At 44.9% G+C, this 21,818-nt stretch overlaps 1 protein-coding gene across 4 annotated transcripts in view; it reads left to right on the forward strand.

Moving 5' to 3' along the window:
• MRRF (mitochondrial ribosome recycling factor) overlaps positions 1-21,818 on the forward strand; it is a 55,960-nt gene that overhangs the window by 32,311 nt on the left and 1,831 nt on the right. For 2 of the 4 annotated variants that reach the window (XM_004269253.4, XM_033427251.2), the window contains exon 6: positions 13,375-13,534. The exons of 1 other annotated variant lie outside the window; for it this stretch is intronic. In XM_004269253.4, the coding sequence (XP_004269301.1) occupies positions 13,375-13,534 (160 nt within the window). Of the gene's footprint in view, positions 1-13,374; positions 13,535-21,818 lie in introns of those variants that run through there. One more of the 4 variants, XR_007478099.1, reaches the window with a different exon arrangement.

Below are 21,818 nucleotides of genomic sequence, written 5' to 3' on the forward strand. Positions count from 1 at the left end.
TGGACAGTCCACATCAAGGTTTATGGGTTAGGGTGATAAGGAGGAACCAGCAAGACAGACTGAGAATAAGTGGCCAGAGAACTAGGAGAGTGTGGCGTCCTGGAAACAAAGGAATTGTTTTAAAGGGGAAGGACTCATCAGCTACACCAGATATCGCTGATGGGTCAAGGAGGAGAAGGTCTAAGAATTGATCATTGGATTTAGCAACATGATTTATTTATCAGTTAATCTCTGGGTATAAAGGAAAGCACAAAGGCTTTGGGGTTAGACAGACCTAGGTTCACATCCCTGTTCTCTCATTCTCTGGGTATATCAGCTTGGGTCCTCTGAAAACAGATGCCAGGACAGAATTAGATGTGCAAGAGATTTATGGGCAGAAAGGCCTGTGAAAGAGACAGTGTGCAGGTCTGCCACTGGTGAAGAAAGGAAAAGAGGAGGATGGGGTAGAAGACACCTCACACTGCAGTGCATTTCTGAGAAGGTCAGCCGGGCTGATGGTGCGTTCCTGAGCGAAGATTGCCCGTCAAAGGAGTCCCTGTGCCACGGGTGGCCATTGGCTGACAGTGGCCTGGGGAATGTGCTCACTGTAGTGACCTTGGGCAAGTCATTAACTTTTGGAAGCTTCAGCCTCCTTATCTGTAAAATGGGCGTTATTTCTATGATTTTTTTTGAAGAATAATGGGATATTATATGTGATACTCCTAGTGTGAGGCCTGGTGTGTCATAAACTTTAATTCCTTTTTCTTACAGTATTTGTTATTATCTAATTCTCCTGGTTAAGGAGTTCTTGGAAACATTCTTTTTCTGATTATTTGGGAGTAAAACCAACGATATTTTCTTTCTGTTTGCTGACTGCTCTTTCAGTCCTTAACACACTCTTTCCCTCTTTTCCTCACTAACCCCCTCCCCCAGCCCCATGTTCATTTTTTTTTCCTGTCTTTTCCTCCATTTTTAGGGGTGGGAGGACTTGAGTCATTATGTTGTAATTATCTTGGAATTTAAGTTGCTCAGGAACACTGTAGTTTGTTTGTTAATGAGTACTTGGTTTGTTCTTTGAATATGAATTGTGGTGACCAAGACCTCCTGGAAGGTATATCCCAAAGAAGCAAATCCGCTGACTAGTCCTGCCTGTGGTGTGAGATTTGCGTAGTATTTCTGGAAAGGCCAAGGGACCGTGGCTCTTCTCACCCTCAGCCCAGTGTCAGCAGTTCAGCTTGACACTGAACTGCTCCCCAAGGCCTCACAATTGTGGGATAATTGCCATCATTGGCTCCCACTTTTCCTTCAGGCGTTGTTAGTGATCATAGACCTTATGCCTAGGCCAGGCTCCTGCCCTCACACTTTGTTCCAAGGTGACAACATGGAGGAGAATTCTCCTTGGGGTCGGACTAGGCAGTTTCACCAGATTACAGTTAAAAGCCCTGGGTTGTGGTTCTCCTAGGCTGGATTCTCTTTCACAGGTATATTTTCGTAGCACAGGCTGATGTATGGTCTCTCATGGATGATGACCAGGTTTTTCTAGGGCGAGCAGCTGGTACGGCAGGGTGTAGGGTCCCCAGGCTGACTTAAACAGGGAGGGGTAGCTGCTGTGCAGCCAGGGAGAGCTGGAATTGACACCTGGAGGAGCCAGGCTTACAGTCAGAACAACTTGAATAAGAGAACCAATGAAATGAGTTGTGTGACCTTAGGCTAGTTACTTCAACGCTCTGAGTCTCGGTTTCCTCATCTGTAAAATGCGGTAGTAGCAATATTTGCTTTTCTGAAAAGTTATTGGGAGAAACTCTTGTGGAGGATAAAGGGGAGAGGGAGCGGCAGTAGACAAGGAGAGGCTTTAGACCGTGATGCAGGTCTGATACCAGTGAAGAAAGGAAAGAAATTCACTGAATGAGAAATAGTGTTATTTTTAAAGTCTTCCTTATCAAGTTAACTGTTGTTGCTGAGTGTTCCCATGACCTCTTCTGCATGGTGATTGTTAACTGTTATGGGGAAGCAGTCACTGCCATCCCACAGGTGAGAAGATGGAGACATGCTGCCTGCCATCAAGCTTTCCACTTAGGAGACAAGTACTGTTCAATGACGAGAACCAGATGGGCATATGGCATCTTTCAGTAGCTTTATTGAGATATAATTCACCCATTTAAAGTGTATAATACAAAGGGTTTTAGTATATTCAGAGTTGTGCAACCATCACCACGTTCAGTTTTAGGACATTTTTCATCACCCCACAAAGACATCCTGAAGCTACTAGCAGTCACTCAGCACTCCACCCCAAGTCACCCTCCTAGGGATTGCCCGAGGCAACTACTAGTCTGCTTTCTGTCTCTGTAGATTTCCCTACTAACACTTCGTATGAATGGGATCGCACAGTATGTGGTCTTTTGTGACTGGCTTTTTTCACTTAGCATAATATTTCCAAGGATCATCCATGTTGTAGCCTGTGTCAGTACCTCATTCTGTTTTATTGCCACATAATATTGCGTTGTGTGGATATGCCACATTTTCTTTATCCTTTCATAAGCTGATGAATATTTGAGTTGTTTCCACTTTTTGGCTATTACGTATAATGCTGCTGTGAACATGCTTTCGGTTCTCTTGGGTATAGACATACAAGTGGAATTGCTGGGTCATGTGATAAGTCTGACTTTCTGAGGATCTGCCAAACTTTTTCACAGGGACCACACATTTTACATTCCTACCAGTAATATTTAAGGATTCTAATTTCCCCATCTCCTTGCCAGTACTTATTGTTGTTACTGTTATTGTTATTATTATTACCATGCTAGTGGGTATGAAGTGGTATCTCATTGTAGTTTTGACTTGCATTTCCCTAATGTTAATGATGTTGAGTATCTTTTCATGTGCTTGTTTTGCCACTTGTACATCTTTAGAAAAATGTCTATTCAGGTCCTTCACGCAGTTTTTAAATTGGGTTGTTTGTACTTTTGTTGCCGAGGTGTAGGAGATCTTTATATGTTCTGGATACTAGATTCTTATCAGATATATGATTTTCATCTCTTTAATTATAAAAATAATACACATTTATTGCAAAAATTCAAATCCTACAGAAAAATAAAAAGTTATTTTATTGTTCCCCAAATATTCTTCCCAGAAGTAACTGTTGGTAAGTTTAATATATATCCTTCCAGATTTGAAAAGATGCATACACACCACATACACACACACACACACACACACACACACACACACACCCCTACATATTTAGTTTACATAAACGGGATTAAGTATCTGCAGTGCCACAACTTGCTTTTTTTGCCTTAACAGAATCTTCTGTACATCTTTTCATGGCGATCTCATTGTTTTTGTGCCTGCAGAGAAGTACCGTTTTGAGATGGGTATAATACAGATGAGGAAACTGGGGTTCAGAAAGTTAAGTACTTTGTTCAGAGTCACAGATTAGTAAGCAGAGGAGTCATTATTCAAATTGAATCTGTTTCCAAAGCCCATGTTCCTGCCACACTATCACACTGCTTTACAGGCTGCTGACCTGGAGCCTCCCTCCTTCTAGCTCGGTGGCCTCTTTGTCTAGCTGCTGTATTGCTTTGTGGATCTCGTACCAGGGATGGTGTGTATAAGGTGCACATTCTAGGAAATACCGATAGTACCCTTTTCTTCCATAAGTCGCATACATATAAACCTTTAGTGATGGTGAAAGAAAAAAAAATCAGAGGAGACCGCCTAATGACCTCATTTGGGCTGGGGCAGCCACCAGCTGCATTTGAGCAACTGTAGCTGCTTTTCCAGCCCTTTTCATGCCCGCTGCCTGTTCGCCATCGCTGCTTTCCAGGGCCGTTCATTCATTCATTCTGCTGGAGGACTTCCAGCACGGTACGTTGTTTCTCTCGACTTCCAAGCCTGGCGAGCCTCCCTGCAGTTTTAGGATGGCTGCTTTCTCTTCACCCAGCCTGTGGCTTTTTAGGAGAGCTTCCTACTATTCAGGTCCCAAGTGTGTGGAATGGGGGCCCCCTCCCTGCACAGATGTTCTGTTTGAAACACACAAGAAAGTGCAATCAGGAAGCAAGAGCGGAGCGTGGGCTGCGGAGAAAGTTGCCATCAACACCTGTGCAGAAGCTGCGCCCAAAAGGACAGACTCCTCCTCCCCCCGCCCCTCTTCTGTTGTCACCCTTTGTGTCCTGCACCTACTTACAGAACCTGGCAGTTGGCCGCTGGAGATCAGCTCACTGTTCTACTGCCCACCTGTAGGGACTCGCTTTCTCCTTTCTCCCCGCTGTGCTTAGACTTGTAGGGGAGCTGGCGGAGTAGCAGTGAACGGTGTGTCTAAGCAGGCCTTAGTGAACGAGCAGTGCTCTCCACGCCACTGCAGCTAGTAAGATTAGCTGCTTAGATTTGTCTAGCACCAGCAGGGAGACCTGGAATTCACGAATCAGGCTGCACTGGGCTCAGATCCCAGGTCTACCAGGAACTTGTGTGGCCTTGGGCAGGTTACTTGATCTGTCTGAGCCTCCCTTTCCTAATCTGCAAACACCAGGTAATAAGACCACTAATGTCATAGGAATGATGTGAAGGTTCACTCAGCTAATGCACAAAGTGTGCGTCATCTCAGAGCTTGGCATGTGGGAACAGCTCTGCAAATGTTAGTCATTGTTCTTCTGATTGAAGGGGAGCAGATGGCACTGGGGCTAGAGGACTAGGCAGTTATCCGTGGGTCCTTGCTGCGATCATAATGTTTCCTCCTTCTCTCCCTATCTTGCTTTATTTTCTTCATAGCACTTATGTGTCGGTTTATAGGCTTACGTGTACTCTTTCTCTCCTTCACTAGAATGTGACTAGGCCAGTTTATTTATCTCTTGTTAAAATAAAATACAGTGTGTGTTTGTGAAACAACAAAAAAGAATGTGAGTAGGTGGAGCGTCGTCAGTTTGGTTCATTGCTGTATCCCTAGACCCTGAAACAGGAGCTAGCGCGTAGTAAGGACAGTAATGCAGTCAGTGTGCCCACTGCTGCTCCAGCTGCTATTTGTATACTAACTGCTATATTCATAACAATCTTTTGAGGTAGGTATGTCATTACCCCTATTTACAGATGAAGACGCTGAGTCACAGGGGAGGGGAGTTCTTTGTGCCCAGTGTTACACGGTTAGTAAGGGGAAGGACAGGCGTCTTTCTCAGAGCCTGGGCCTGTAGCCACTCTGCTCTGCTCTCTCTCTCTAGTGGGAGACTTCACTATTATTTTTATTACTGATCTGATTGACAGCTTTTAAAATAGTCAGTACCTACACATGCAGAATTCTTTAACTATCATCTGTCATTCGCTGTTAACACTAACTGTGGAAGAAGAAAGGTAACATTTTTATTACTTCCCCCACCCCCATTTACAGGTGAGCAAACAATAACAGATAGTGTTTCTTGAGCAGGTCACCATGACCGGCACATTTAGTAACTCTTTTAATCCTTACAACAATCCCATTAACTTAGTGGTGTTATACACATTTGACAGATGGGAACACTGAGGCATAGAGGCAAAAGTACTTGCCCAGGGCCATACGTCTAAGCAATGATAGATCTGGGCCTCAAACCCTGGCAGTCTAGCTTCAGAGACTGTTCTCCTAAACACTTCAGTAAACACCCTTCTTTGTGATCTAGGGAGGAAAAGTTAATTGTCCACAGTTACCCAGCCTCTAAGTGGCAGAGCTGGGAGTGGAAGTCAAGTCTACCTTGACCGCCAAACCTGTGCTCTTTGTCCTGTACACGAGAGCTGAGGTAAGAGTTACCTCCACATATCCCTGGACTTGAGTTTCCAGCCTTCTGTGGTGACAGGGAAGGAGAACGTGAGTGACTTCATCAAGGTCACCCAGCTGGGAATGTGGAGCTGTGACCCCTGACCTCAACCTCGTCTCTCTTTCCATCATGCTGGGCTGTATTTCAGGATGGCATGTCTGGTTTAGCCAGGCCTCAGTCACAGGACAGGCCTTTGAAAGCAGGTGCCCACTTGTGTCCCCAGAGAAAACCGAAGGTACTGCTGATGGTAGAAGTCCTTCCAAAGTGTGTGTGTGATTTCCTTTGGGCTAGAAGGACATCTCGTGTCTTTATGAGACATGTAAGACAGGCTGGTGAGCTGGGGGGGTGGGGTAGGGTGGGATCGGGGGCTGGTGAGGAAAGAGGGGAGGGAGAATTGTGTCCCTAGGAGCATAGGAAGTCTGGCTGGGCTACACAAACAAAAACATTTCCTTCGGGGCCAGCGGCCCCAAGGCATTGGGCAGCGCCCACCAGCAAACAATAAAGCAGGGCATGTGTCTGCTGCTGATTGCAGGCCGATGCACTGTTGGCGGGGAGTCTCCCAGCAGCCCATTGCGGAGGCGGGCAGCAGGCTTTCTCTTGGTGGAGCTGTCAGAGATGCGCTTCCACAGGCTGTTTGTTCCCTGGAAGTGGGGCACCCTTCTCCCTCAGCCTCCTGCCTCCCGTGGCCCCCATGCCCGCCCTCGCTCTTCCCGTTCTGCCCCTCGCTGCCCACCAGCCACTCAGTAGCCTAAGTTCCTAGTGACTGAATCCTTTTTGACTGCCTTCTCCCCGAACGCTCGCATCCTGTCGTCCCCCAGCCTTGGAGATTCTGTAGTAAGGAAAGCGGCCACCCCGTATTGGGCTGCTGCAGTGCATACACACTGGCCATGTGCCAAGCCCTTGCCACCATCATTTCATTGAATCCTTGCTTCCGCCCTCTTGGTAATATTCTTCTATTTTACACATGAGGAGACTGAGTCAGAAGAAGTTGAACAGCGCGCTCACGGGTCTGAAGCTAACAAGTGGCAGAGCAGAATGCCAGCTTAGGTCTTCCTGGCTCTAACATGTGTCCTTTCTACCTTTTTAAGTCCCCTTTAAGTGACCAAAGATCCTTTTGAAGTCTGACATATTATACTGGGCAGGCCAAAAAGTTCGTTTGGGTTTTTCTGTAAGATGTTAACGAAAACCCAACCAAACTTTTTGGCCAGCCCAGTAACTGGTTTTTACTGCAGTTGCCACGCTGAGCGTAGCTTCCTCTGATGGACACCTGATGAATGGCTTTGCACATGTCCCGTTCTCGTTGAAACCATAGGAAGTATCATTTCAGTTGGGGGGACTCTCTGCTTCGTGAGTTACCAGAGGGGCATGCCCCTCGGCTTATTGTTCATGGGAACATGCTCAAGGAATTTTTCAGGAAGCCCCCATCCAGGATGTTACTGGAAGACTCGCCTGATGGAGTTTGTACAAACAAAGTGTGACCCTCCCAGCTCAGCCAAAACCCCTGCCTTATGCGGGGAGGCTCTCTGACCCTGGCGGAAAAGACTACTGTCTTCATCATCCAGCCGAGAAGCCACTACAGGCTAGGCCCTGAGCTCCCCATCCGCGGGCCTAGAGGCTTCTGGGCAGACTTTCGCCATATCCTTAGATCTGGTTTGTACATTGGTTTCTGCACAAAATACAAGTCTGATCACGTTTCCTCTGCCTCACTCAGACGTCTGTGATATTCCATGTTGTTCTTAGAAACAATCTACTAAGTCTTTTTCTCTCCTTCTTTTCTTTTTATTGTGGTGAGATATACATTAAAAATCTACCATTTCAGTTATTTTTGTTTTTGTTTTTGTTTTTTTTTCGGTACACCGGCCTCTCACCGCTGTGGCCTCTCCCGTTGCGGAGCACAGGCTCCGGACACGCAGGTTCAGCGGCCATGGCTCTCGGGCCCAGCCGCTCCGCGGCATGTGGGATCTTCCCGGACCGGGGCACAAACCCGTGTCCCCTGCATCGGCAGGTGGACTCTCAACCACTGCGCCACCAGGGAATAACTGCGCCCTCAGTTATTTTTAAATGTACAGTTCAGTGGTATTAAGTACATTCACATTGTTGTGCAGCCAATCTCCAGAACTCTTTTCGTCTTGCAAAACAGTAACTCTGTGGCCATTAAACAACAACTTCCCATTCCCCGATCCCCCAGGTCCGGGGTAATCGCTATTTTACTTTCCGTCTCCATGAATTTGACTATACCAGGTACGTCACATAAGCAGAATCCTATAATATTTGTCCTTTGGATTCTAGCTGATTTCACTTAGCATAATCTTTTCAAGGTCTATCCATGGTGTAGCGTGCACCAGAACTTCCTGCCTTTTTAGGCGGAATCGTAGTCCACTGTGTGTACCTACCCCATTTATGTGTCCATTCATCCATCAGTGGATCTGCTAAGCCTGAATACGGCATTGAAGGGCCTGCCTACTAGTCTCGCCCTTGCCAGCCCTGCCGGCCTCCTCACTGGGCACAGTCTTTCTCTGCTTTCTGTGCTCCAGCCACACTGCCTTTCTTCAGTTCCCCCAGAACTTTACCTGGAAAAAGGCCTTTGTTTTACACGGGCCATTCCTTCTAGTGGGAATGATCTTCCCTAGCTTCTCCACTCTTCTTCATCTTAACCTGAATATCCCTTAACTTAAATATATTCACACTTTCTTCTGGAGTCCCACAGGAGAGCTTGCTCAGCCTCCTTTCCCCTGCTTATTTTCATAGAGCTCAACATGTCTTTATTATGCTTCCTACCACTGTAACTTATTGATTAATTGTGCATGTGTTTTATGACTGCCTTCCATGCCAGACTGTAAACTCACTCTGACATAGTGGCTGGAATGCAGTAGGTGCCCAGTAAATAGCTGCTGAATGAAACTACAAACTAAGCGAATGAATTCATACCAGAAAGAGAAAAAGTCATGTCTATATGCTGGGAACATTTGGATTTTTAAATGTACACAAGATGCTAAATTACTAGTCAGATCTCAAAAAGTCATATTGCTGGAGCACAGATTGTTTGCCCTGTCATCTCTCTGTTGATAAAAACTTCCATGAATAAACTGTTCATTATTTGAAGATGCCTCATAGTTGCCAAAACATAAACAACAATAGCAGCAAAGGCAGCTTACATTTTCTGATTGTTTCTATCAGGCTTTGTACTGTGTACTTTCCATATATCATCTCACCTAATCCTCACAAGGTCTCTGAAAGGTGGATGCTGGGGCTTTTGTTTGTTTATTTTCAATTTCTATTTCCAGATGAAAGGACCAAGGCACAGAGAGTTTAAATCACTTGCTTGAGGTCACTCAGCCAGTAAGTGGCAGGTGCAGAAGTGGAGGGGCATCAGGGTAGGATGGAGTACCATCCCCTCCCCTAGTGCCCTTCCCCTCATTAACGGAAAGAGCTTTTTATCCATTTTATAAATGGGGCCTCTGCCTTGCTTTTCTTTGAAGCCAGGGTTTTGTGGCTAAAGAAGAATTTGAAAACTCCAGGTCCACAGAACAAATTTGACCCTGATGCACCTCTTTCAGGCTCATGCCTTCCTGCCATTACATCTCCCACTGTGCTTCTGCCTGGAGTGCCCTTTCCTTTCTTCTGCAGCTGATGAGTTACTGTGCGTCTCTGGGGCATTTTCCAAACCTTGAGACAGAATGAGCTGTACTCTCTGCATGCTCCTCCTGCAGAAGGCCTGTCCATCCGTCCTAGCAGCAGTCGTGCTCTTCCTAAGTAGAGGTTGACAAGTTTGTCTACCCTGCTGGACTGAGCCTCTGGAGAAGTTGGACCAGGCCCGCCTCGTCTCTGGTGCTCCTCAGCCCAGCCCGGGATCTGGCAGGGAACCCCGGGGCCTCAGCCAGTGCTTGATGAGTGAATGCATGCCAAGTGCAGAGCCGGTGCTCAGAACCAACCGGCTGAGCCCAGAGCCTGGAATACAGCTAGCCTGTACTCACAGAACCCCGTGAATGCGAGATGGAGACGATCAGATGTATTAATCACTGGTTTGGAAAGGAATTAAAATATTTCCATAATATAGTATGTTTCTTTTCTAAAACAGATGTGCCTTCGTTGTTTCATGAGGAAGTAATTAAGTGTGTTTGATTAAAACATTCATAAACACGATCAGATTTATTCAAGGCTACTATATGCTGCTATCTTTATTGTTGGTACTTTATATAATGTTGTGTGTGCATCTCCCAATCACCCTGTAAGGTGTTTCTATTATCTTCATTTTAGAGATGAAGAAACTGGGGCTGAGAGAGATTAATTAGCTTGCCCAAGGATAGTCAGCTTCTGAGTGATAGATACAGGAATAAAATGTCTGTCTTGACTTCAGAACCAGTGCCTTTCCATCATCCTGACTGCTTCTGATCTTGTAATTTGGATACGTTCAGCTCAACACCCGGAACCACCATGCAGAGACGCCTCTCTTCTTCTCAGCCCTTCCTGTGCCTGGTGTCCCCTCCCCCTCCTCCCCCCCCCCGCCCCCGCCCCCCGCCACTGCACTCCCCTCTCCATTTCCTTAGAATATTACCTCTGTATTTGCATCCTGAAACTGAAATATTTTTGTCAGTGTCAATAACTGAATACTATTATATATGGAAACTGGTGTTAATAGTGTAGTAAGGTCACATTTATATTAATAGATATAAAAAATACACTTTATTAAGGCCAAATTACATATATTATGAATTTGTTTTCTTTATATAGCCATTTATTCTTAAGGGTTTTCTGAGTCCCAGTTTATGTATTTTTGAATGTGTGATTTTTTTTTCTCCATGTTAAATATAACAATGTAGTGAAAAAGAAGTTGGTTAGATAATTTTTTTATTTTATTAAAGATTGTCTAAAAAGCAGGCTACCTATTTCAAGTTACATATGAAATATAAGATTGAAATACTTCTCTGTAGAGAAGTTAAAAGGTTTCTTACAGACTTAGATGCATTTATTTTCTGCCCCTCCTAGTATTTCAGCAGGATTAAGTTTTTTGAATCAGTGGATCAAGTTTTAATTTTCCTGTTCCTTCCTTATACTGACATATGCTTTGGCAGAACAAAAAAGAGACCTAAACATGTCAGCATGATTTTTGTTCAATGAATTAAAAACCATAAAAGTAACAAGATCTGATCCAAATCCCTAAACTCCTGACATGGTGGTTTTGTCCTTTTCAGTCCCAAGATTCATATTACTGACTTTGAAAAAAGCTTTGTGCCTGGAAGCAGAAGTTACGGCAGCAGCACGTAATTTATTTGAAATAGATTGCAAGGGGTAGGCAGCATGGAGTAGTGGGAAGAATACAGGCTACAAAATTCTGGATTTGAATCCCAGTTCTGTCACTCAAGCCCATCTGTGTACCTCAATTTCCTCACTGGAAAATGGGGGTTTTAGAATCTAGTTTGATAAGTTGTGAGGTTCAGCGAGGTAAAGTACTCATCTGGCATTGAGGGGCTCCGTAATGGTAGTCATCAGGATTATTTTTATTTTGAGAATGTTTTTAAGAATTTGAGAATTCTGAGAATTCAAATAGCTGGATCCAGAAGGATTTATTTATCACATAGTCGTCCACTTTGTCCTCAGAGCTTATTCTTTCCCAAAATTCTTTAATTTTTTTTCTCATCCTATCAGGAAAAAAATACCAGGTAAATGCCACTAAATCTTTAACACCTGTTTGCCACTGTTTCGCACGGAACATATACCCAGAACTTGGGATTATCCTTTCTAAACCGAAACCACGTAGATTTGAGGATCAAGAACCACATGCCAGTGATCTGCAATTCAGGACCCAGGAGGCAGAGGAATTTTTTCATACTAAGAGCATTGGCTTTTGAGACAGGCCAGCCTAGGTTTGACTTTGTGTAAGATAACCAAACTTCTTTGGACCTTATTTTCTTCATCCATGAAATGGAGTTCATGATCTTACAGGACCCTCTGTGATACAGCTCTCCAGCCTCTTTTCTTGTTACTCCCTTCTCTGTTATCTGTGCTCCAGTCAGTTCCCCACATGAACATGATCTCGTTGTAACTTAAAGCCTTTGTACGATGCTCTTTCTTCCTCCTGGAGATCCCTACCTGTATTGGCAACTTTGCCCTCATTCTTTAGATCCTTGTGGTGTATTAGTCAGGATAGGATGGGCAGTGCTCTAGTAACAAGCAACCCCCAAATCTCCATGGCTAAAACAACAGAAATTTATTTCTTGCTCATGATGCATGGGGCACTGTTCATCATAGTCTCTCTGGGGCCTAAGCTGATGGAAGCTCCCTCCCAACTTGCACTGCGGCCAACAGAAACAAATGTGGTGCAGTGCACGCTGGCTTATAAACCTTCTGCCCTGAGGCGACACCCATTCTGCTCACATCTCACTGGCCAGAGCAAGTTGCACAGCCACACCAAACTTCAGAGGGGATGGGGAAGTGCATTCCCACTGGAAGGAATAAAAACCAGAATATTAGGGAACAAACCTAATGACTACCATGCTTAGATATTATTTCCTCAGGAAAGTCTTCCCTCCCCAAACTGACCCCTCCCCAAACTCAGACACGCTCTATTGTAAAGTTCTGTTTACTTAGCTCTCTCCCTAGCTAAGCTCCCTCAGAACAGGACAGAGGTCTGTCACCTTCATCGTAGCACACTCTGTGCAACCAGAACTCTGACAGGTAGTAGGCACTCAGTGCGTACACGACCAAGAAATGAAGGCAGGACGAACATGCTAGACTACTTTGCTGGCTTGTTGTGATGATTAAATGTGAAATAGGAATAATAACTGCTTCATACAGTTGTTGTAAGGGTCAACTTACAAAAACTTATAAAGTGCCTGTCGCAGGTGTTTATAATAGCCCTTCAGTGTGCTCATTGTTATTATGATGAGGATATTAACAGTAAAAATAACTGACATTAAGCATTTTTAATGTGCCAGACACTCTCATGGGTACTTTAAGGAAGTTAACTGGTGCAGTGGTTCTCACATGTTGTGTCTGGGTCAGTGTTGAGGTGATTCACAAGTAATTTGCTATAATAATAGTTAAGATTCTGAAGGTTGCTGCTTATTTGTTTTGGGTGATTTAGAGGTATAGAGATGGTGCTATTTCTGTAGCTTCATCATCCATTAGCACTGCTTTCTTTAGCTGGAGACAAAGGGGTGGGATTATAGCTAATAGTTGCTTCCTTTTATTGAGCACTTAAAATGTGCCAAGGTCAGTGCTAAACAATATACACGCATCATCGCATAATCAATCTTCACACCACCCATTTAAGTCAGGTACTGACTATCCCCATTGTACAGATGGGAACTCTGAGGAGGGGAAGTCAGCTATGCATCTGGTAAGGGGCATGGCCAAGATTTGACTTCAGGCCTGCCTAGACTCCCTGGCTCATGCGTTTAAGCAACACTCTTCTTACTGGCTGTTCTCAGCTATCTCACCAGGAACTCTCCTTGACCTTGAGCATCCCCATGGGCGTGTGTCAGGAACGTGAAAGACCCTCCACCTGCAGAGAGTAAAGTTACAAACTGCTGAGCTAGTGGGCAAAGTGATGTTGAATTCTTGGCTGGCTGTTAACGTGTGGGATGATTTTGTTGAATGTTCTTTTGTCTTTTATCAGAGTAACCAGGGAGCACAGGGAAATGCTGGTGAAACTGGCTAAACAGAACACCAACAAGGCCAAAGACTCTTTACGGAAGGTTCGTACCAACGCAATGAATAAGCTGAAGAAATCGAAGGATAAGGCCTCGGAGGACACCATTAGGCTCATAGAGAAACAGGTACTGTTGCCAACAGATGTAGTGCTTATGTATCTGACCCAGAAGATCGCGTGTTCATGCCTGAAGTGAGGAGAATGAAAATGGAATACTCCTAGTTCTTTCACTGATGTGATCGGTATTGGCTGAGTCTCTGTTCTGGACCTGGCCCTTCACTGGACCCTGGGAATAAGGAGGAGGAGAGGTAGCTGCTGACCTTCCACTGTGTTCCAGGCTCTAAGCTGAATGCTTTACAGCACTTCATTTATCCTCATCACTACAAAGCTGTGAGGTGGGTGGTGAGGAAACTGAGGTCCACAGAAGGTAGATAACTTGCCCAAGGTCACACTGCTGGTAACTGGCAGCAGTGGGATCCAAAGCCAGCAGACTGATCTCAGAGGCTGTACTCTGATGGTCTCCTGTCTATGCTTGGCTGTCTGGGTGTGGAGAACTGGGGACTTGGCACTGTTCTTAGTGTGCTGAGCAGTGGCACTTCAACAGGTCTTAAAGGAGCTACTGGAGTGAAATAGTGAGAGGCGAGGGGGAAATGTCGAACAGCATATGTAAAGGTATGGTGTTGGAAAAGAACACCATTCAGTTAGATAACCGAGGCTTGGACCCGGGATGACACTGGGAATGGACAGAGAAGACACAGTGGCCAATTCATAGCAGGTCTTGTATACCAGAGTGAGGAGTCTGAACTTTAACACGTCCAGAGGTTCGCACATTGGCTCTGCATCTTTATCAGTCATCCGTGGCCACAAGAATGCCATGTAGCAAAGTACCTCAAAACTCAGTGACTTATATATCAAGCATTATTTCTTATTCTTGTTTCCGTGGGTCAGCTGGGATGTAGCTGTTCTAGGCTGGGCTCAGTGTACTTGCCTTCAGATCTTGGATGGGGCTCAAGTCTGCTGTACACCTCTCCAATCTTCTGGAGTCAACAAGCTTCCCAGGGCATCTTTTCATGGCAATGGCAGATGCCAAGAGCCCAGCTCCTCAAGTACATTTTAAGCACCTGCTCTTGTCACAACCCACAGGCCAAGCAGATCTTACGGGCCAAGCCCAGCACCACTGGGGCAGGGAAGTATATATGTTCATGGAGGTCTGGGGGAAGGAATGAATACTTGTTGAACAATAATCTAATCTAGTCTATCATCACAGCATTCCAGTCACTTGAGGAGCTAATAAAAATATGTATATCCTCCCCTCCCCTCCCCCTCCACTCCCAGAGACTGAGTCAGTGAGTCTGGGGTGGGGCCTAGGGGTATGCATTTTAAAATGCTCCCCAGGTAATTCTGAAACAGGAGCTCCCTTGAACGATTATTTTTTCAGACAGTGGGGCCTCACACTTGTGTTCAAAAGATGACTGCGGTGGCTGGGTGGAAAACGGATGGTAAAGGGCAAGAACGGAGGCCCGGAGGCTGTTGCAGAAATCCAACCAGGAAATGATGGTGGCCTGAACTTGAGTGGTACCAGTGGAATTAAGATGGGAAGATGAATTTACCAGTCTTGAGGAGATAGAATTTTTAATGTTTAGCATAATATAAAGGGCTTTCCCAAAGCCTCCTCGTCCACAATAAAAGCATTATCTTAGGAAGATTGAACAGGAGTGTGGGCAGGATGGGGAGTAAAAAGGGAAGATGCAGGAGGCTAGGAGAGCCGTTAGGGGCTCATCAGGAGAAGGCCGTAAACTGGCTAACTAGTCCCTTCTCGTAGACTCGCACTTAGAATGCCAGTCGTCGACCAGGCCCAGCAGTCACCCGGGGAGAATTTTAGATGGATGCCCGGCCCGCTCCTGCATTTTCTGATTCAGTAGTTCTGCCTAGGAATGTGCATTTTTAAAGAACTCCCAGATATGCGAAAGCAGACAGGAAGGGTGGTGACCTGGAAGCATTGCAGCATACCCCTGTAATGGCACCGGTGTTAGAAAGAGGTGGTTCCGCACTTGATGTCTTATAACCTTGGAGAAGTTACTTGACTCCTTGGAGTCTGTTTCCTCTGTACAAAGGGATTCGTAATTCCTCCCTTGAAGGGTTGCCCTGGGATGCTAGAAGCACCATTAGAGTAGGTGACACCAGCCCCTCGGAGCACCCTTCCTGACCTCTTTGTTCCCTCCTCTTTGCCTGCATTAGCTCACAGAGGTTCAGAGACTAGCCCGGCCTTTTCTGAGCATGGCCCAGGCCTTGGAAGAGTCTAGCTGGGGCAGCTCCTTGTCTGTCTCCCAGAGGATTCCGTCGCTGCAGTTGACACTTGGCCTTTGTGTTGCTTCCTGGTGGTGAGCCTGTGGACCTCTGGGGCCTGTCAGGCACTCCTCACTCAGCAAGTCTGGGCATCTGCCTCAGGGACCAGAGCCCACGCTCCTTGAAAAAAGAAAGAATGATCAGATATCCAGCAACCTCCTTTTTCTTTTTTTTGTAATCTGTCTTCTTGTACTTTTAAAAAAATTATCGAGGTAACGTTGATTTATAATACTATATGTTTCATGTATACAACATTATATTTCGACTTCTGTACACACTACAGTGTGGTCACCACCAAAAGTTTAGTTTCCACCCATCACCATACAGTTGACCCCCTTTACCCATTTTGTCCTCCTCCCACCCCGCTTCCCTCTGGTTACTACTAAATCCATTCTCTTTATCTGTGTGCGTGTTGTTGTTTTGTTTGATTTGTTCACTGATTTTGTTTTTTGGGTTTTTAGTTTTATTATTTTTTTACACCAGCACTCTTTTTTTTTCTCTTTAAATTTATTTATTTTTATTTTTGGCTGCGTTGGGTCTTCGCTGCTGCGCGCGGGCTTTTCTTTACCTGCGGCGATTGGGGGCTCCTGTTCATTGCGGTGTGCAGGCCTCTCATTGGGTGGCCTCTCCAGTTGTGGAGAACGGGCTCTAGGCACGCGGGCTTCAGTAGTTGTGGCTTGTGGGTCCCAGAGTGCAGGCGCAGTAGTTGTGGTGCACGGGCTCAGTTGTTCTGCGGCCTGTGGGATCCTCCCGGACCAGGGCTCAAACCCGTGTCCCCTGCATTGGCAGGCGGATTTCTAACCACTGCACCACTAGGGAAGCCCCTATACCAGCACTCTTGATAAAACCTACTTGACAAAGATCTCGCTCAAAGCCTTCACTCATTAGCACCTGCCTTTTCACCTTCCTCTTCAGATTAGATTTTTTATTCCGTGCTTATTACTGTTGATTATTATTATTTTCCAAAATGAAAACAACTTTATTAGTTTTTTTCTTATACTAAACTAATAGATGTTTAGTGTATATTAAAAAATTAAGGGCTTCCCTGGGGGCGCAGTGGTTGAGAGTCCGCCTGTCGATGCAGGGGACGCGGGTTCGTGCCCTGGTCCGGGAAGATCCCACATGCCGCGGAGCAGCTAGGCCCGTGAGCCATGGCCACTGGGCCTGCGCGTCCGGAGCCTGTTCTCCGCAATGGGAGAGGCCACAAAAAAAAAAAAAATTAAGAAGAAAGTAATTGGAATCTCATCACCCAGAGATTACCCTTGTTAACATTTTCTTGCAGGCCTTCAAGTTATCTCTGTAAACACATATGTAATATTACAAGAAAAAGGATCATACTATATATATTACATGATATATCCAGTGCAATAATCTTTATTATTTAAGATATTATCACTTAACTATTAGTTCTTACCATTGTTCTTAATAACTTTATTTACTGTCATATGGTTAAAAGTTTGCACGAGAAAATACTCAGTTGGGACTTCCTGGGGGTCCGTGGTTAGGACTCGACACTTTCACTTATAGGTTCCGGGTTCGATCCCTGGTCGAGGAACTAAGATCCTGCAAGCCATGTAGTGTGGCCAAGAAAGGAAGGGAAGAGGGAGGGAGGGAGGCAGGGAGGGAGGGAGGGAGGGAGGGAGGAAGGAAGGAAGGGAGGGAGGAAGGAAGGAAGGAGGGAGGGAGGGAGGGAGGAAATACTATTTCTGTTTTGTGCCTAACCTTTATGGATTTTTTTTCTCCACATATCTGAGTAAAGCCACTGTAATGATGGTCATTCTTATTCTTTCATTCAGATAAGTGTTTTCTTCATCCCACACTGAAGGGATATGTGAAACAATGTTAACATTTTTGGTAATGCCTTCAAATGGGGATCATTTTGTTTAACTTCTTACAGAAAAGCTTGAGTAAAGTAAATATTAATTGTCCTTTTGCACACTTCATTTTGTTCTTTTTCCCCAACAGAAGGCACCGATCTGGAGTTTCGGGTGTGATTTTTTTTGTTTTTATTTTTTATTTATTTTTTTTAAATAAGCAAGGCAGGGGCTGATTGTTGCTGATTGTTGCTTTATCAAAAAGTTTTTGTAAATGTATTTGTTTACTTTGTTTCTGAGCCGTGTAGGCTCATTGTAGAAAATGTAGAGAATTCAGAAGACTGTTCTTAAAAATGGAGAAAAATTCACCCCATAGTCCCACATTTGGGGATGTTTCTCCTTCCCCCTTCCCCTTTTTTAACTACATAGTTTTTAACGTGATTGAAAACTTATAGTTTGCGTACAGTTTTGTATCCAGCTTTTTGTTTTCTGTTGAGCATTGACTATTAGCAATAGAAGTCTTTGTAAACAGCCTCATTCTGATGGTTGCAAAATAGTCCCTCTTGTGGTTATACCATAATTCACTTTCATAAGCCCTCTTGTTGAACATTTAGTTTGTTTAAACATTTTTTGTTATAAATAAGGTTGCAGTGAATATTTTTATAGATAAATCTTTGTTGAAATGACTTCCCTAGGGTAGAGTCTCGTGTGTGGAATTATGGCATAAAGGGGATGCGTATTTTTAAGGTTCTTGATACGTGCTGTCTAAATCACTTGCAGGGTGTTTAGAATATGTATATTTTAAAAATTTTTTGCCTTTCTAATCCCTAACATTTGAACCTAGAATTTTTTTTTTTTTTTTTTTTTTTTTTTTGTGGTATGCGGGCCTCTCACTGTTGTGGCCTCTCCCATTGCGGAGCACAGGTTCCGGACGCGCAGGCTAAGTGGCCATGGCTCACGGGCCCAGCCGCTCCACGGCATGTGGGATCTTCGCGGACCGGGGCACGAACCCGCGTCCCCTGCATCGGCAGGCGGACTCTCAACCACTGCGCCACCAGGGAAGCCCCTGAACCTAGAATTTTTAATGTGAACTTAAAATGTTGCTCATCTTAGAAGTATTGTTTTTACTTCCACACTCCGCAGAAAATATTTATTCTTTCTATAAATCCATAAACCTTTCTAGAGGATAATGTAGTGTATACCAAAACCCATACAATTTCTGATTCATTGACTTAGGGATGTATTTAAAATAAGTTATCAAGGGCTTCCCTGGTGGCGCAGTGGTTGAGAGTCTGCCTGCCGATGCAGGGGACACGGGTTTGTGCCCCAGTCTGGGAAGATCCCACATGCTGCGGAGCGGCTGGGCCCGTGAGCCATGACCGCTGAGCCTGCGCGTCCGGACCCTGTGCTCCGCAACGGGAGAGGCCACAACAGTGAGAGGCCCGCGTACCGCAAAAAAATAAAAATAAAAAATAAATAAAATAAGTTATCAAGAATCTTATCTACAGCAGTGTCCATTGATGTATTATGTATAATAGAAAACTGGAAACTGTCTAAATTTCTCATAGTAGGAAAATAGCTTGTTTTACATCCATTCACTGGAATCTCTATATATAGACAGTTATACTTTACAGATGCAGTAAATGCTTTTGGAATGTATTTTCTTTAAGGTAGGTTACACTATAATCCATTTTTATAATGAAAAAGTATCATGTATGTGAAAAAGTTGGCAGCTTATTTACTTTAAAATGTTAATGGTGGTCATTTGGATTATGAACAATTGTAATTTTATTCTTTGTGAAATTTTCTTTTTTTTTTAATTTCCAAAATTCTTTTGAGTCAGATTTTTTTAAACTGTATTATAAAAGTGTTTCATCTTTGGTATATAAGAATAAAAGGATTCAGTCGTAGGTCCTATTCCTGCAGTCACGTCTGATCCCCACCTCTCCTCTACAACCTTCCCAACCCCCAGCCCAGGCCAGCTCTGCTTCAGAAGGACCAGGGTCTTCCCACTTGGGACTCTGACATCTGTCAGCCTGCTGTTTCACCTTCACTTTAGTTTGCTATAAATGGGTCTGCTGAACATTAAAGCGCTTGGCAGAAACCACCAGTAAATCTGGCCAAGATCCTTTCCCTGCCGCTTTTTTCTGAGAAACAGAGCCGCTCTGAAGTGAAGCTGGGTGCTAGTGGGGCTGAAGGGCTCCTAGCAGACTATGCAGGCAGGCAGGCAGGAAGGCTGGACTGAGTGAGGCAGTGGGTGGGAGCAGCACCCACCGGCACTGTGGGCGTTCTGAGCTTTGCTACCCAGGCCTGCCCCAGGGGTGTACTGTGTGCTCTCACCCGTCTCCCTTTTCTGTCTCTGCCTTTCATTTTCCTGAACATATAAGGAGCCAACGTGATGATGATGATGATCATGACCATGACAGTGACGATGATGTTGATGATGACGTTATCATCTTTATGAGGCAGCATGTTGTAATGGAAAGGGCTCTTGCTCTGAAGTCAGACTAGGCTGGATTCGAATTCTAGCTCTTTCACTTCTCAGCTGTTAAGGTCAGCAAACGGCTTCACCTTTCTGGGCCCGTTTCCTCATCTGTAAAGTGGGAGAAGTAATGCCTATCTCACAGGATTGGTAAGAGGACCAAATGACGCAACACACTTTAAAGTAGCCAGTATGGTTGCCGGTCTTCAGTAATTGCCCTCTTTGCCATCCTACTCCTCTCTCTCTCAACCTTATGGCTTTGAATATGGGAACGGGATTAACTGTTTTAATGAGTCTAGCACAGCCTCCCTTGAATGAGGAAGGACTAGGCCAGGTTCTGTGGGCTCCGCAAAGGGAGTAGCAGCATTAAACTGGCAATCAGGGGTAGGTGAGTTCTTGGCTCTGTCATACCACTGACTTTTTATGTGATCTTGGGCAGGTTAGTTAACATCTTATGCCTTCGTCTACTCCTCTGTAAAATGGGGATAATACCTGCCCCACCTGCCTTATAGTATAGGTATGTAACATTGTTGGATTTGAATGAAGTAACAGAGGACAAAACATTTCTGCATAGTGTGAACTACTGTGCAACTGTCAGGTGAAATCATTAATATTCACAGTATATTAAAGGGAGATAATAATAGTATTTCATACATTTTGAGGATTATGTGAAATAATGCATGTAAAGTTTTTAGCCCAGTGTTGGGCTCCTAGTAAATAGATGCTGTTGTTGGTATCCTTGTTGTTGTTAATCATCGTTATTTTAAGATGGAAAAGATGAACTTGCAGGTGGACTGTCCCAAGGGCACTTTGTGCCTATAATATGGCAGAGAGTTAGTAAATATTTTCATCAATTGATTAATTTGAAAAGAAGTCAGAAAGTGATAGTAAAAATCAGAGTAACACAAGCAACATTTGCATAGCAAATAACCAGTTTAAACGTACTTGTATATTCATGATTTTGTTTAACCCTCACAGTTACTTTCTGAGGAAGGGAGTAGCATCCCCATTTGAGAGATGAGGAAACTGAGACTCAAAGTGGGAACTTGCACATTGTCACCCCACTGAGAATTTAACCCATGACACATGTTATCAGATTGTTCCTGTAGGTACTCTTCCTCCCCCCAGTCCCAGTCTCTGGCCCCAAACACCATTTTTCCAGAGGAGGCTTGCAGCCCTCGTTCCTGGCCATCCCAGGCTGCCACCCTGCAGGTGCTGAAGTGCTGCTGGGCACCACGCCACACCCCATGCAAGGCGGCTGCTCGGGGTGGGGGCACAAGAAGCCTGCCAAGGGTTTGTGTCGGCTGAGTGAGGAGGCCCAAGCGGCTGTTTCAAGCTGGTCCTGTTCCGGAGTGCCCAAGAGCCCCAGTGGAAAGCCTTGTCCTCCCCACTCCAAAATATGCAGCTGCCGCTATGGCAAGAACCTGGCTGTGTCCCTGCCTGCAACCAATTGCTCCAAATCCTTTCCAGTGCATTTATTTCCCAGTTCCTGGCCAGGGCCTGTGGTCTGCAAATAAAGATGTCACACAGCCGCTGTGCGGCTGAGCACACAGATCCTGGGCACCACGCAGCCCCCTTCAAAGCTTCCTGCCTGAGGCTTCCTGCCTGAGGTCCCTTTAGACATGAGAGGGAGGCTGCAACACTCACTAAATTCTGTACTGTGTTTTGTTTTTCATTCTTTGAGGGAGTATATGTTTATTGCAGAAAATGTGGAGAATATAGAAAAGCACAGAAAACAAATAATGATTCATTTAGCAAATATTTCCTGA

The sequence above is a fragment of the Orcinus orca genome, chromosome 6, assembly GCF_937001465.1.
Source record: "Orcinus orca chromosome 6, mOrcOrc1.1, whole genome shotgun sequence".
Lineage (NCBI taxonomy): Eukaryota > Metazoa > Chordata > Mammalia > Artiodactyla > Delphinidae > Orcinus > Orcinus orca.